Genomic DNA, 16,902 nt, shown 5'->3' on the forward strand with positions numbered 1-16,902 from the left:
TATTTTTCTTCTAATTTTTTAGCCTAGACTTTCACAGGGTTTGAGGGGGTAGTCCTAACAGCAAGATAGCAGACAATCATGTCAGTTCATGTTATCGAAGTAAATACAAATTCATTCACCCACAAGTATATAAAGTATGAATTTATATGATAGTACATGCATTTTTGCATACATTTTCACATAAAAATATTTTGTTCAGTGACTATTTTTCTACCAGTAGGAGGTCCTAAATATGGGGTTTCAAGCTTGTGACCCGCAGTCCAATTGCAGCCTTTATATAATAGTTTGAAGCACATTGTGTATCATTTGGCAACTAAATGCCACTTTGTTCTCTATTGCAATCGAAAAGGAGTGCTATGAAGCACAAGGAAGAAATGCAAACTACGGAGATCTAAATTTACTAAAATGCAACGTTTCCCATTTTTTTTCAAAATATTTTTGGGGTTTTGGGAGTATGTGTAGCAAAAAGACTACTATGTTAGTGAGGCTAATTTGTCAAATACATGTAAATTTGTCAGACTAAGTAACTAATTGATTGACACCAGCTCAGTGACCTTGGGGGTAGGGCGCCCGCCCCGAGACTGGGAGGTTGCTGGTTGAAGCCTCGGTCGGGTCATACCTATAGACTTATAACATTGGTACTCATTGCCTCCAGGAATTGGGGGGATTTGGTCACCTAATGACTCCCAACACATCATTTGGGTTGAGCGAGGGGGTTGGGGACCCCCCTCCTCTCTATTAATCTACCAGAAAGAGTTGTGAACGTGTTCTTGACTCTAGCCACCTCACACTCCGGTGTGTGTGTATATATATATATATATATATATATATATATATATATATATATATATATATATATATATATATATATATATATAGATAGATAGATAGATAGATAGATAGATAGATAGATAGATAGAGATAGAAAGAGAGAGAGAGAGAAAAATAAAATTAATAATTATCTAATTAAAACAACAACAACAACTAGGAGGTGCTAAAATACACTCAGTCACTTTAAGTGCTGCCCACAAGGATTACAGATTCATTTATTACTGATCGATTTGTTATTAAATTAACTCTTAATGATTTTATTTTCTAAATCTTATTTTATGTCGGACAGTTAAAAAAAACAGTATTTGAGAACAACGGAATGTTTTATAAGGGCTTTTTGAGGAAAACCTGATTCAGCCCAACCTCGGCCAAACTCTAGTTTCAGTAGCCCCAAAATAAATTACGTTTGAGACCCCGTTCTAAATATTACACAATGTACACAAGACAATGAACCCCGAATGCCCCCAATAAGCAGGTAGGCATGCCTTGCATGGCTGCTATTGGTGTGTGAGTGTATGTGAATGGGTAAGTGTGAAGTACATTGTAAAGTGCTTCGGTCATTGGTACTCATTGCCTCCCCGAATTGGGTCATTTGAAAAACACTATTTCAATGCTATAGAGCTTAAGATTAGTAAATAGATACAGGATTCTGGGGAATATTTTTTTTTACTGATTTTGAGCTGACATGTCTTTGTGTTAAACCGTCTAATGGAAAAAAATCCTAGTTACATGACTGAAATTATTTGGCTTTGCATTTATGTACTTTAATATTATTTAAACTACAGGACACGTTTGCGTCTTTGACTGAAAAGTGGACAAAACATGTCCGTCTGAAAGAAAATGTTCACCCCTTTTTGGCCCTTCACGCTTCGCCGCCGTGGGATGGTTTTAATGCATGTGTGTGTGTGTGTGTGTGTGTGTGTGTGTGTGTGTGTGTGTGTGTGTGTGTGTGTGTGTGTGTGTGTGTTTGGGAGTGGAGGGGATTAGACCAACTCTTCAGATATTCCACCCAGTAAGTCGCTTGACAAGGAGCGTGATAAATGCTTGTGGATGATCACACATGGGCAACCAACAGAGCCGTCCTGACAAAAAGGATAGAAAAAGAGGGTGAGAGGGATTCATGTACGGGTGTGTGAGTGTTTTCTTGCAAGTGTGAACTAGCCCCCCCTCTAGGACCCATCCAAGCCCCCATTTTCCTCTTGCCCAAAGTGGTAGGCAGTGGCAAAAGTGAAGGCGCTTTAGGTCAGCTGCACAGCTTGCCACTTGGCATACGTGCACGTCTGAAGTCATGCAATGTCACCACATGGGCACGTGCACCCGCAGATGCTCAGCGCACCCCCCGGGAACAACACCATTCATGCACACACATAGTCAAGGGAAGCACTTCAAAGTCTTTCATTTCCGAACCAGTAACTTTGACTTCGAGTAACGCCGAGCTAATTAAAGGGAGCAAAGTCACCAAAAAATGTTCTCTTTTCTTACCATCATGCCTGGTCAAACAAGACTAATGAATTGGGTTTGGAATTTTTATGAAGGGGATACTCTTGAGCAAACCATAGGATGTTTTTTTTACCATTGGTTTGATTGTGTGTCCTACGCGATGATATGCAGGGAGTCACATAAGGCTGTGTGTGAAATTGAAAATCTATAAAATATATATAATGCTTTTCCACTCCTCCATGACAACATGACAGAACTTAAGATATTATGCTTTTCCACTTTCTGCTTGAGGACGCCCCAAAGTTGTTCCAGTGGGTTCAGATCAGGAGACATGCTTGGCCATGTTATCCTCTTAGCCCTTTTACAAAAGCCTTGGTCATTTTGATCTTATAAGTGTGTATGGGGTCATTGTCAGGCTGCAACTCAATTTCTGGAGGGAGGGGATCATTCTCGGCTCCAATATTTCACAGTGCATGCTCGAGTTTGTCTTTCCCTTGATGAAATGCAAGTCCCTAATTCCAGTTGTACTCGTGCAGCCCCAAACCACGACCTTTCTCACACAATGCTTGACGTTAGGCACGACACAAACATGTTTGTCCTTCTCACCTGCCACACATGCTTCACACCATCTGAGCCAAATAAATTAATCTTTGTCTCTTCAGACCAGAAGACATCTCTCCAGTAAGCATTGGCCTTTGTGTGTATACCTAATTTAATTGTGTCAATGTGATGTTTCTTTCGTGATGTTTCATTAAACACTATCATGGAATCTCTGCAGAAACGTGAGGGGTGTACTCACTTTACAGTAGTGACATCCTGTAAATAATGAGGGTTTGCTTCTTCCCCAAAGCTATGTTCTTGACTACTGTTTCAAACTATAGTTGCAGAAGTTTTTTGTTTTATTTTTGTACTGAATGTTTTTACATTGTACTGCTTACTTAATTAACACTTTCATTTAATTTCCATTATATTGTGAGAATGGTAGGTACTGTATTTAAGTGGACATCTTGAGTTTTTTAGAGTCCAATATCCAGGTTCCAAGTGCAAGTGGCTCAGGAGGTAGAGCGCTCGTCTTGGGATCAAGAGATCGCAGTTAGAATCCCGGCTCCTCCATGTTACATGTCGAAGTGTCCTTGGGTAAGACACTGAACCCCTAATACCCCCAATAAGCAGGTTAGCACCTCACATGGCTGCACGGCCGCTATTGGGAAAATGTGATGCACAATGTAAAGCGCTTTGGGAAGTCTTGACTTGAAAAGCGCTATAGAAATGCAGATCATTTCATTTTTCATTTCAATTCCCCGGTTGTGTATAGTTTTTATTGTAGGAGTAAATACTTTATATTTTTAGGTAAAAACTTTACATTTTTCTATGAATTAGTCTTTATTTTTGCCAACTGGAGGGTAATTGTGTTGTAGCAGTACCATGATAACTAAGGTGATCCAGAATATTATTAATACAATTATTATGTTACATATTACTGTGCTGAGTGGATGCAGACGGAGGCACAGAGTTTTCGTGCCTCATAGCAGAGGGAGATGGTGAGACCAAGAATTATGATTTAAAGCACACCTCAGCCCCAAGCAAAAGAATATTTGATAGTATAAGCAGGCTAACAACAAGTCAAGCCATCCAGTATTTTTTTCTCGTTGCATCGACTTGTTTTCATAATGGAGAATTGCTGATTTATTGATGCTTTGATTGCTCAAATGCAAAATGAGGCATTCGTTTCTCATGCCTCATAGCAGAGGGCAATAGTGAGACCAATTATTCTGATTTGGCTCACACCTCAGCCCCGAAAAATACACATTTTTATAGTATTTGCAAGCTATCAGCTATTCATGTTTTTCTTGTTGCATATACTTCTTCTTAGCAGCTTCCGTCTCATCTGGTAAGAATCCCAATTATGGATTTATCCGTTAAAGATGTGTTGTGTTTGATCTTGCCTGAGGCAAATGTAAAATGATTTTGGTCACGCATACCATTGTCCAAAATGTCTCCATACAGTAAGTTAGGAAACTATGATCAAAGGTTTGGCAGTTAATCAAAGAAACTAGTGTTGAGTTGTTGTTTTATTTTTCCTATTTTTTTATATTCAATAATCATCCTAGCCATGACCAAACTTTGAAGAACATCCCAATAAAATGGTTTGGACAAACACAAGGCAATTAGTGCACCCATCTGTTTGAGAAACCTTTTGATTTTGGCTTTTTTTGTTCTGAATGAAAAAGAAGTTGGAGTTTTATCGGCAGTCAAGGAAAAGAAAAAACACAAATAAAGGGTTCCACTTTATAGTTTTGAGTTTCAATATAAAAATACATTACTCAATGTCAAACCGTTTGGTCTATATTCATAATACATTAAAAAAAAAAAAATCAGGTCCAAAATTGTATATATTGTGAATCAGTGAAGCTAAAGGACAATTAAAGGATCCTCAGATGTATGCATTGTAATTAGTCCTGTTTGTTAAAATCATATTTTTAATTGAAAACTTCTCTTTCATTTCACAATTACTGTTTTCTCATTAGAATTATCATCTTTGTTTTACCTATTTTATTTTAAATGAGTTAGAATCGTAAGAATTGTCAATTGATAACAATATACTTTAAAATGAAAAAAAAATAGGATTACTGCAGCAGCATGGAAATTGTTCTCATTTAAAAAAGAGGGGTTATTGATTCTCCAAAAATGAGCTCAGATAAGAAACACTGAAGCTCTAAGGAATTTTGTTTTTTTTTTATAATTTCAATTATTATATTTGAGATATTTTATATGTGCCTCTAAAATAGTTATAAATAATGTAAAAAATGAAATTAGCGAATTCATATTGTTTTTGTCAGTGTGTGTGTTTTTAACCCCAGAGGATTCCAGTTCGTTATTTTGACTAATACGCACTGTTTACGTAGTCATCACTATTAGCAATAATGTTGCTATTCTTTGATAACCACACCCTTTAGGGCAGATCTGATTTTGTGACCTAGGGGATTTGAAAAAAAAAGAAAGGGCTCAAGGGAGGGCTTTTAGAACTTATTGGGAATTTGTCATTGTGAGGGTTTATTTTACGGTCTGCTCTTGTAATCTTTGCAAGTACTCTCCTTATTTTGAGTGTCTACTAAACTATAAACTTATCAGTATTTAATTAAGTGAGGAACTATTGTGGCAATAAGAGCCCAAACCCCCATCCATTGCTGTTCAAAGCTTATCTTAAAGTCGTCCTGAATAAATTGGCCTAAAAACGCAAAAGCGCTAACGTTTGCGGCGTCATTATGCATGTGACAACAACAGCAGAAGGTCAGAGCGTAGCGCGACGTGTTTAACGACACTGCGGGCAGATTGATTGTAGCCTCGCTGAAGCAATGCATTTTAAACAGGACTCTCCAACTACGCGCTCTCGCCCAACATGACATTTGCATCAGCAATTGTTGGCGCCGTGCTTCCCATTTGTTGTGAATTTCGGGATCCGTCCAATCCCCCAAGCACTGAGTATAAACACCGGCACGAGGCTAAAGGTCCCTGTTGTAGATGATTGCGCTTACATGCCATCTTGTCTGGTGATGGTGTAGCCGTATTCCGGGTAGCGCGGAAATGACACATTGACTCCGATCAGCGGCGTTCCATCTCCTGTGAGCACCTGACCACGGATGACTGATGCCAGGCTGCGTCGAGAGAAAAAAAAAGAACACACACATATTACTGTTTGAAAGAGATAACAGTTTCAGTGTGTCAAGCAACAGCAAAAAGAAATCGACGAGTACCGTATTTTTTGCCGTATTTTCCGGACTAATGGTGCACTGAAAAAACACGCTTTACATAGTAAAATCTCTCACTACACCTACTGTAAATTCCATCCCACTACTGTCAGGGCGCGGATACAGGACAATGAGATCTTTTTTTTTTTTTTTTTTGCACTATGTTGACTATTTTTGCACCAAATGCATATTGCACAAACCCTTATGATACCAACTGTATGTAACATTCTACAATTCATTCAACTCAATTCTTTGTGTAAATATTGTGTAGATTATAACTATAACCTTATCTTCTTGGTCTCTTTACCTCACTGTGAATGTGTGAAAATGGAGTGTCATGCCCAATTTCATTGTCACAATATGTTAACCCATTTTGTAACAATGACAATAAAGGTATATTCTATTCTATTCTAAAATGGCCCGCTTCAGGAAAAGCCTGATTCCCTCCCACTGATCCATCCAGTCAGTTTTCCCTCATTGTCCCACTGTCATATACAGTGAATAAAATCAGTATTTGAACACCCTTCTAGGAATAAGCCTGAAACTACACAACAGGAGTTGGTCCATGACCTGAAAAGAGCTGGGACCACCATTTCCTAGGCTGGTGTAGATACACTGAGATGGCATGGTTTGAAATAATGCAAGGCACGAAAGGTTCCCCTGCTTAAACCAGCGTTTTAAGCTTGCATATGACCATTTGAATGATACGGAGGAGTCATGAGAGAAGTTTTGTGGTCAGATGAGACTGAAATAGAACTTTTTGGCCAGAATTACACTAAGTGTGTTTGAGGGAACAAGAAAGAAGAGTAGAATCCGAAGAACGCCATCCCTACTGTGAAGCATGGGCGTCCTTTGGGGGTGTTTTTATGCACATGGGACAGGACGAGTGCACTGCATCACAGAGAGGATGACTGGGGCCGTGCATTGTGAGATTTTGGGGGACAACCTCCTTCCCTCAGTCATGGGATTAAAGATGAATCTTGGCTGGGTCTTTCAACACGACAACGAACCGAAGCACACAGCCAGGAAAACCAAGGAGTGGCTCGATAAAAAGTATATCAGGGTTCTAGTATGGCTCAGCCAGTCTCCAGACCTGAACCCAATCAAAAATCCTTGGAAGGAGCTCAAACTCCGTGTTTCTCAGCGACAGCCCAGAAACCCGACTGATCTAGAGAAGATCTGTGTGGAGGAGTGGGTCAAAATCTGTCATGCAGTGTGTGCAAACCTGGTGAAAAACTAAAGGAAATGTTTGACCTCAGTAAAAGCAAACAAAGGCTACCGTACCAAATATTAAATTCATTTCCTCACGTATTCAAATACTTATTTGCAGCTGTATCACACATATAAGTTGTTAAAGAATCATGCATTATGATTTCTGGATTTTTATTTTTGGTTTATCTCTCTCACAGTGGACATGCACCTACGATGAAAATTTTAGACCCCCCCATGATTTCTAAGTGGGAGAAATAGCAAAATAGCAGGGTGTTAAAATACTTATATTCTTCACAGATTGTAGATATACATAGATAGACATATAGAGATAAAGATAAATACAAAGGTGGATAGATAGGTAGTTAGGATTATTAGTAATCAAAATGAAAATTAGGTGTGATATGGATGCATGTTCCTGTTACTCGGCTGACCACAAAAATGCTAAACAATGGCTTCCTTTTTTTGCAGGGACAAAATTGCGCAATTTCCAATGGCACAGTAGACGAGGTCTCATGGCACACTACTTGAATAACACTGCACCATGCTACATTTTAGACGGCTAAAAAAATGAATTTAAAAAAAAAAAAACAAGCGCTCTGCTGCACAAGCCTGACGGACACGTGAATAAAAGATCCATCAAAGACAGGTGCCCTGAAGTGGACTTTTGCATGATTTAACCTTGCTGCTGCAATTTTAGCTTTTTTTCCAAGACATTTTAACACCACATTTAATTTATTCAGCGCCTCTCGAGCGAGGAGAGGAATCGGAAACAGGCTCCCTCTTGCATTCATCACGAGGAGAGGAAGAAAGGCGTGTTATCTCCAGGTCATTATGGAGCAGAGGCAGGATTGATCAACGGCTGTGAGAGCACGTGCATCACTTATTTAGGCAAGCTCAGGCAATGGGGCCACTTAAGAGCTCCAGGCTGAGCATCTCTATTTGTCTTTAGGATGCAAGACAAACAATACCACTGCAAATATAGTCGGCGACAGATGCTGACGCGCCCAAAAAAATGAAGCTTCTGTAAGATGTTTTTTGAGGGGCTTTGAGAAACAGATGCTGGATAATTTACAGAAGAACGTTTTAAGTTCATAAATAGCATGTCTTACATACTTATTGTATGTGATGATATATATATATATATATATATATATATATATATATATATATATATATATATATATATGTATATATATATATATATATATATATATATATATATATATATATATATATATATATATATATATATATATATATATATATATATATATATATATATATATATATATATGTATATATATATATATATATATATATATATACATATATATTAATTGATACTGTATATGTTTTTAACTATTACGATACTATTTTGATTATAATTATTTCAATATTTTATTTCATTTTCCAAAGTTTAAGTAAATCTAAAGCAGTGAGCAAACTATACCTCATCATCAATATTCTTTCGGCCAGCAAAACGAAAATAATAAAAATACAATGATAATATGTATAAAATGTTGGAAAATAATATTAATAATAACAATAATAATAACAATAATTTTGTTGATGAAAATTTGTTGATTTTGTGTCACTTTTGTCCCCAGTGTCCCCAACATTCAAATAGCTAGGTGAAGCTTTCTTTTCTTGCAATTTCAATTCACGTTTTCATTTTATTTATCAAAATATTTATCAAATTTAAGGAAGAAACACTTCTGGGTTACTTGTATTGCATTTTGAGTTTTTGAATTTAGTGCTTTGAAATTGATTTTGGATGTATTACTTTGCTTTAACACCAAGCGTTTCAAAACCGATTTCATGTCGTGCTTTATTTATATGGATAAGTAAAAGAAATAACATGTTAATGCATATTGTTGCTGCTGTATAAAATACTTACCTCCATATCTTTTGTCAGTTTTTTTGGATCTTTGCCTGCATGTAATGTGATAAATACCAAACATATTTTTTTAAGTGCCACAAAATAGAGCTAGGCCCACAGTATCCTTTTCCCTCATATATTGCCAGGGATTTGAGACTGTATTGTAAGATCGAAAAAAATAAAATCAATCATTTATTTCTTCCCTGCAAATTATTTCTCACTTAATGCAGCCCCGTCTCAAAACGTTTGCCCACCTCTGATCTAAAGGAACAACATATTCTAAATGTATTTTCATGTATTTATATTTGTTTTCATGTTTGTTTTATTTTAATTATTGTTTCGATGTTAACATGTTAACCGAACAGTTTTATGTTATGCGAGCTTGCCTTGCTGGGCTAGATAAGAAATTCTTCAATCATCATGTGTTTTTAGCATATAAGTCCAGTTACACTGACAAAAAGTGTAAACCCTGTGCACTAATCTCAGACTTAAGCAGGTTTAATGTATGTCTGTTTAGGAGATGAGTACAGACACTATTTGGGTATTTTTAAGAGTAATTAAATAACTCACAGGAAATACGGTATCACTCGCCACAAAATGGGCATCTGTCAATAATGGGCAGGTGTACCGATTGATTTGCCTACCTTTGTTGATTTGATTTTCTTAATGCACTTGAGTAAACTAATGTGGGCAGCTGCAAGAGTACTAAAAAGTGCATTTGGGGAAAAAATGGCACCACGGTACTTTAATGTAGCGCACTTTGCGCTTTATCATCTAGCATTCAGCGAGCCTCAATTAAAGTAACAACACAATTACCGACTCACAGACTAGCCGCTTTATTGAATTTGTGCAAAACTTTGTTCAATTTGCGTGAGGCAATGAACAAAATTAGCCACATTAGCTAACTCTAAGGAACGGACAAAAGCGAGAACGGCGCCTTTTTCATCAGCGCACGGGGAGCATTTCCATCGACGTTTGAAGTAATCCTTATGTAAATAGCTCGCTTACTGGAAATATAGAAGCAGGCAATAACCAGCGCCTAGGATGGCGAAGTAATCCTTATCCTCATTGTCTTCAGCTTACTGTCATGTTGGTGTCTAGCATCAGCGTTGGTGCTTGTGCTCAAAATATTCATTAGATTCTCTTTTCGCTTTCTCGAGGCTTGAAGGAAAGCCCGGCGTTTTACAAGTTGAGCATACGGTTAATTAAATGTCACTGTATCACGCCAATGCAATACAGCATTTATTCATTAAATCCTTCTTCTTTAGGCCTCCTCCCTTTAGCATTTATCTCCAAGCAATTGGGCAAAATGATTTAATGTGTTGGTAAACAGTGCACTATCATCTCCGTAGCATTGTTACATAAGTGTATTAGCATGTCCTTAGTGTTTAGGTCTAGTGTAATATATTATGTTAAATAGGCTAAATGAAAGACTTGCAATTAATGCGGCATGTTTATCTTTGGGCTTTGGAATTATCCATCCATCTATTATCTGCATTGCTTATCCTCAGTAGGGTCGTGGGGGTGCTGGAGCCCATCCTTCCTTGGCAGTGCACAGTGGGCAGGGGAGTCCCTGAACCAGTAGCCAGCCAGTTGCACGGCGCACAGAGACTGACAACACACTTGCTCGTTTACACCTGGGGGCACTTTGGACCGGCCAATCGACCAGACATGCATGTTTTTGGAAAGCAGGAGGAAACCGGAGTGCCCGGAGGAAATCTCACACAACCACGGGGAGAACATGCAAACGCCGCACAGGAAGGCTGGTAGCTGGATTTGATCCCATGACCTCAAAACTGTGCCGCAGACGAGCTAACCACTCAGCCGCCGGAATTAGTCATACAGAAATAATTGAAATAATATCTGCCTGGCAAATTTGCTTGTGGCTTATATATCATTTTAGCTTCCTGCATTTGGCATTTAATAATAATGATAATAATAATAATAATAATAATTAAAACGTGTGTCTGGGGTAAGTAATTATCCATCCATTATCTGCACCGCTTATCCGCAGTAGAGTCGCGGGGGTGCTGGAGCCCATCCCAGCCATCTTCGGGCAGTTGGCAGGGGACACAATGAACTGGTTGCCATCCAGTCGCAAGGCACACAGACAGACAACTCACTCGCTCATTCACACCTTGGTACAATTTGGACTGGCCATTTAAATGAATGTGGGAGGAAACCGGAGTGCCCGGAGAAAACCCACGCAGGCACGGGGAGAACATGCAAACTCCACACGAGGAGGCTCTGGTAGCTGGACTTAAACCCTGAACCTTCGCACTGTGGGGATGCGCGCAAACTTGATTATATTAGAATAAAACCTTGAAATATATTGAAGTTGATAACCTAATTGGAACAGTTCAATAAAACTAACTAACCAACTAATAAATAAAAAATAAATAAATACACCAATCCTATGTAGCAAAATCTAAAAAAATATATTAAATGGTTACAATCATTCAGTGATACAATTCTTACTTAATTTACTTGAAAATTTGGGGATTTTCTTTTTCAAAATCAACAAATTTTCACGTTTTATCATAAATATTATGAATACAATGGGAATGCAACTTGTTACTGTGCTGAGCATCTGCAGAGTGAGAAATACAATTCTCCTGCTTGATGGCAAAGGGCGACAGTGCGATCTATGATTCGGATTTGACGAACACCTCATCCCCAAACAATAGAATTAGTGATAGTATTAGCAAGCGATCAACAAGTGCAGCCATCCAGTATTTTTTTTTTTCTCGTTGCATAGACTTTTTTTTCTAATGGAGGATTAGCTAGCTATTGATATTTTAATTCCAAGGGAGAAGCGCTTAGACTTTATTTATAAGTTGAGAGAGTAAGATACTTTCTCAATATAAATATTGCATTATTGTCTTGCCAATCAAATAATGAATGTCAATGCTTGGGAACGTTAATTATTTGTAAATCTGACTGCGTTTCACAAGACACGAACCTCACCACACATCACTGTAAACAAAATAGTAGGCCTAAAATATAAGACACTTTCTGTATAAAACACTGTAAAAACTCAAACAAAATTGTTACATTTTTGTAACACATTAAATCAAATTGTGGGACTGGCAGATTAACACGTATTTAGTCAGAGTAAATATATGTTACGTGTGGATGTTCCATGTAAACATTTGCATATTGAGCAAATACACTGCATTTTGTGTTATTTGAACGGATACTTTTAATGTTTTAATGTGGATCAACCCAGCATGCGAATAAATGGGACGATCATGATTCTTGCTAAGCTGTGTTACATGCTACGCTACATGCTACGCTGTATGTGACGAGAGGACAAATAAAACAATATAAAAACAAATAGAAAACATGTTCAGGTGTGTTTAAAAATATATAAAGTTGTATTTTTTTTTTATTTGTTGTTGTGTCAAGCACTTCAGAGCCTTTACACAGTATTTATACTGTCCCTTTTCCCTGGTGTGTTTGCTTTGACATTTTATGCTGCCTTTTATTTGTCAGCCGCCTGCCACTAAACTACCAAATTTCTTTCTTCCACTTCCCTAAAATGGAAGATGACATACTCCTGTCAAGACTAAATGCTTTTAAGACTCTAAAGTAACTCAAAAATTGCAACGTCAGAGAAAATGAAACAAATCAAGAGATTGTAACAGCTATCATAGGCAAGTTTGTCACTGAGCTGGATCATATAACGTGTTGTTGCTGACCTGCTGTTGAAGGGGTTTGAACCGGGTAGCACGTGACTCCCGCTGGGCCCCATGAGGAAGGCAACACGCTCAAAGAAGCTCCTGGAAGCGGGCTGGCCACCCAAATTTTGGCCTTGTGAGGCGGCGCTGATCGGATCCATTGAGCCTTTGCAGTAAGTCTGACCCTGGCATGAGATCTGAGCGCAGCAGTCTGGGTCCATGCAGTCCATCAACCCATCTGGGAAACCGAAGGAAGCAAACATGAGTTTTAGTGTTATGGTTGTGCGTCAGCAACTACAAATTTTTCCTACTGCCCGTTTTTGAATTAACATCTGGGTCACGGGATGAGATGGGTAAAAACAAGCGCTAGAGTGAGCAGTTTGAGCTTTGAATTACACAAAAATATATGTAAAAAAAAAAGAATATTTTTGTTTTTAATTAAGTTAACAAGTGCACTTTCAAAACGGCTGCTAATTATTTATATAAAAAAGGGGCAGAACATACATTTAAGGGGAAAATTCCCAAGGCACCAGCTTCACACCGGTTCTTCGTCCAACCTGAATCCTTCAGGTGGTTTAATATGAATATAGGGACTGGTTTATGACAGATACATAGACCTTTGATCGTGAATAAAACTAGAAGTAAATGATTACTTTATTTTCCTTACTTTTAGCGGCACTGGATTATAAGGCACAACTCCCCAAAAATTATTTTTTCATACACAATGAGTTCCGGACTTTGTGGCGCTTGGAAATAAAACTACACTAAGTCCAAGGGTCGCTTAAAAAAAAAATGGACCATGCAACGGGAATCGAACCTGGATTGCAGCGGAGCACACAACAGATTTGGGCAACCTGACCACTAAGGATACAGCTTGTACATAAAAAGGCATGAGGTTTTACCTCTTCACACTATTTTTAGTCACAGTACCAAACTGTAGATGTTATTATTGGGCCGAGCCGCAATGTTATTGCCAGACGATACAGAAAAGGTTGGGAATCACTGAAATACAGCATTGTATTGCTGACTCGCAAAGTCTTTACGAAACGCAGGATATTCTGAAATTAATAAAGAGAGAGGCACTGTGGGAAGTAATTCAGTCATTCTTAACTATATAAAGAGAAAGGCATTGTTGGAAGTAATTTGGTCAACCTGAAAGAGATAGATAAATGCATGACCGTATATATTCGAAAAGTTAGATTGAGGATAAAGTGTAAACACATTTTTATACTGATTTCTATTCACTTCTTGTTTTCTCATTTATCTGGCACCAACTCAATATAGTGTGATAATAAAATAATGTCCAATGCATTTTTATATGTTGTCTGTGTCCCCAGTGGTCGCTAGAATGTGGCACTTTCCCTACCATGATCCATGTTCGATTCCAGTCGCATCCAATGCTATGCAATTGTCAACAACGATCCATGTCCCAATCGGCCTAGTGGTAAGGATTGCGTGCTTGAACCATTGGTATCCGGTTTGATCCCTGTTGCCACCATTGAAATGCAGTGGTCAGCAATAAAATGTATTCACTGATTGATAAATGAACAAATATGGTAACACATTCTAATTTTGGCTACAGTCACTTTGAACTGTGTTTCATCTTATTTTTATATCATTGCCTTAACTCATCTTGCGTTAATCTTGTATTTTTATCTTTTTAATATATGCAATATTATTTTATGTATACATGTATATAGTTTCTTAGTTCTATTACAACAACTGGAAACTGTGGACAGCAAAGTAAGAATTTAATTGTGTAGGGAATCAAGGTTCTTTACTGTGCATATGGCAATAAACACTTTTTGAATTTGATTATGCTTATAAGGCGCGCATTCCAGTGTCTGGCCAATTTGGGGCTTTCGCGTGGGCATTATAGAAAATACGGTACATTTAAATATATGAATAATCAGAAGGTGCATTGAATACAGTGCCTAGCAAAAGTATTATACCAGTGTCTGAAATAACGTCTGCTCGGACGCCCGGGGCATGCATCTTTTACGTCGGGCGTACAACTTACAAAACATCTCTTCCAGGGTGGCCGACAACTTTTTCGAGAAAAAAAAAAGTCCAAATGTTAATTCGGTTTGGGCATTTCAGGACTTCGGTTTGTTTGGCAATTTGCATACTCGTCAGCCAATGAGAAGCCTACATCAAATAACTTGCATCCAGACTTTCCTGAGCGTTTTAAGGTCCTCCATTTGCATATTATTGTTCCAAAGTAGACGCACAGAGAACGCAAGAAAAATGGATGTGGTTAGGAATCAAGCCAAAAGTCCCAAAATAAATATTCAAAAGAAGCTAACAAAATTGATGACGCTACAAAACGTAAACGTACATTAAAAGCATCGTCGAAAGATTAGTTCACGTGGCTTTTATAAGACGTCGCAACGCAAACATTGCGTGAATGAAGATGAGTAAATACAGGTACATACTGATGGCAGATAGAAAACTGTGATGTCATATACATGCATGTAATAAGTAGATTTATAATAAACTTAATTTTAAAGTGTTGTTCTGTTATATGTTCTGATTACCAATCCTTAACAATGTTTTTTTTGCGATTAGTTGTCCTATTGTGTTTCAAGTTGGGAAAAATGGGGCAGGCAACTTTATGGCTGGTGTCTGGTAACTTTTTGTCATGAGTTTCAGACACTGATTATGTTCAAATGGGGTCTATATTTTGTTGAATACAGTTGATTTATTATTGTCTCCCATATTGATAATTATTGGACAATATTTTGAGTATTTTATTTTTCCAAAAGTTATTGGGAAGCCAATACATTTACAAGGCATTCTATACCACTATATTTTATTTTAGCTGTGAGTCAAATTGTCAGTCAGTACGGTGGTTGTTGTTGTTTTTTTTTGTTTTTGTTTTTTCATCCCCCAAAGCTTCTTTAATGTCAAACGGCATCATAGTCACCACAAAAGTAAACTAAGCCAATCCAGAGGCCATCTGGGAAAGAGAAAAGCAGGACAGCATCTCCGTTCGGCGTCAAGCTCCGGTGCTCTTGCGACCTCTCACATGAACCGGGCATCATTAAAATGACAGCCCACATTGAATTATTTAACAATCACCCCATTCGACCTCCAAACTTGTTGATGAGATGTGCTGGGAATGTCGCCTTCATGTCAATGATGCTACTTTTCAATATGATCCAACTGTTGAATATTTGGAGATGTGAAAATGCGGAAATATGCCACGGTAACGAGGCAGTGTTTTTCCTCTTCTTCAGATGCCTTACTTGGTTGTTTGGTTGACTTTTTTTTCTAGTTGATGCTTTTTGTGTGTGGCTTAATGGTTTGAAATAGAAAATCAATTTAGTTTTTTTTAGTCTGTATTGTTATAGAATTTGATTTTTGAAGTGATTTCAAATTTTCTTTGAATAATTGTGTATATATGCCCTTTTTTGAACATACTTTAGGTTGAATGGAGTCATCATTGCACATTTTTAAACTGTTTTCTTGAAAAATAAAAACATTATTCTTACTTCTGCAAATTTTTTGGAAAGCTTATTTTAAAAAGTAAACCTGTAGAAACACTTAATGTTGAGCTTCCTTTCTTAGACATAGTCACAGTATTGCGATACAATTAGTGTTTATTAGGGGGACAGTGTGTATTAGTTAGGGCCTCTTAGTGGTAAAAAACAAAATCTATTAAAAAGGTAAAAGTCAAGTCAATTAATGTTTATTTGTATAGCCCTTAATCACACAGAGTCTCAAAGGGTTGCACAGACCACAGATTATTGCAAACCACAGACTATTATGACACCATCCCCTGATCTAAAACCTACATGAGGGCAAATAATACACAGATATTGTCAACATGAAATATAGGTTATTCATATGCTATGGAATAGAAGTGTGTTTTAAGCTTAGATTTAAACATTTCCACTGAGGTTGCAGATAGTATCTCAGGAGGAAGAGCATTCCACAGCACCGGGGCCCGAATGAAGAACGCTCTCAAACCTGCGAATCTCTTCTTGGCTCTTGGGATCACTAGTAGACCACCATATTGATTTAAATAATAACCATGACCTCACGTATGTTAAAGAGCTTGTATAGTATATTTTTTGAAATACTTTCTGTCTTGTTTAATGTTATTGAC

At 37.6% G+C, this 16,902-nt stretch overlaps 1 protein-coding gene across 3 annotated transcripts in view; it reads right to left on the reverse strand.

Annotated features, from left to right (window-relative positions):
* The window catches only part of LOC148359376 (teneurin-3), a 398,357-nt gene that overhangs the window by 67,240 nt on the left and 314,215 nt on the right, over positions 1–16,902 (reverse strand). For all 3 annotated transcript variants that reach the window (XM_088344602.1, XM_088344601.1, XM_088344600.1), the window contains 2 exons: positions 12,813–13,029; positions 5,808–5,927 (listed from right to left, as the gene is read on the reverse strand). In XM_088344602.1, coding sequence (XP_088200728.1) covers positions 5,808–5,927; positions 12,813–13,029 — 337 coding nt within the window. The remainder of the gene's footprint in view (positions 1–5,807; positions 5,928–12,812; positions 13,030–16,902) is intronic.

Source organism: Urocampus carinirostris, chromosome 9 (genome assembly GCF_059441175.1).
Source record: "Urocampus carinirostris isolate Australia breed hairy pipefish chromosome 9, RoL_Ucar_1.0, whole genome shotgun sequence".
In the NCBI taxonomy this organism is placed as follows: Eukaryota; Metazoa; Chordata; class Actinopteri; order Syngnathiformes; family Syngnathidae; genus Urocampus; species Urocampus carinirostris.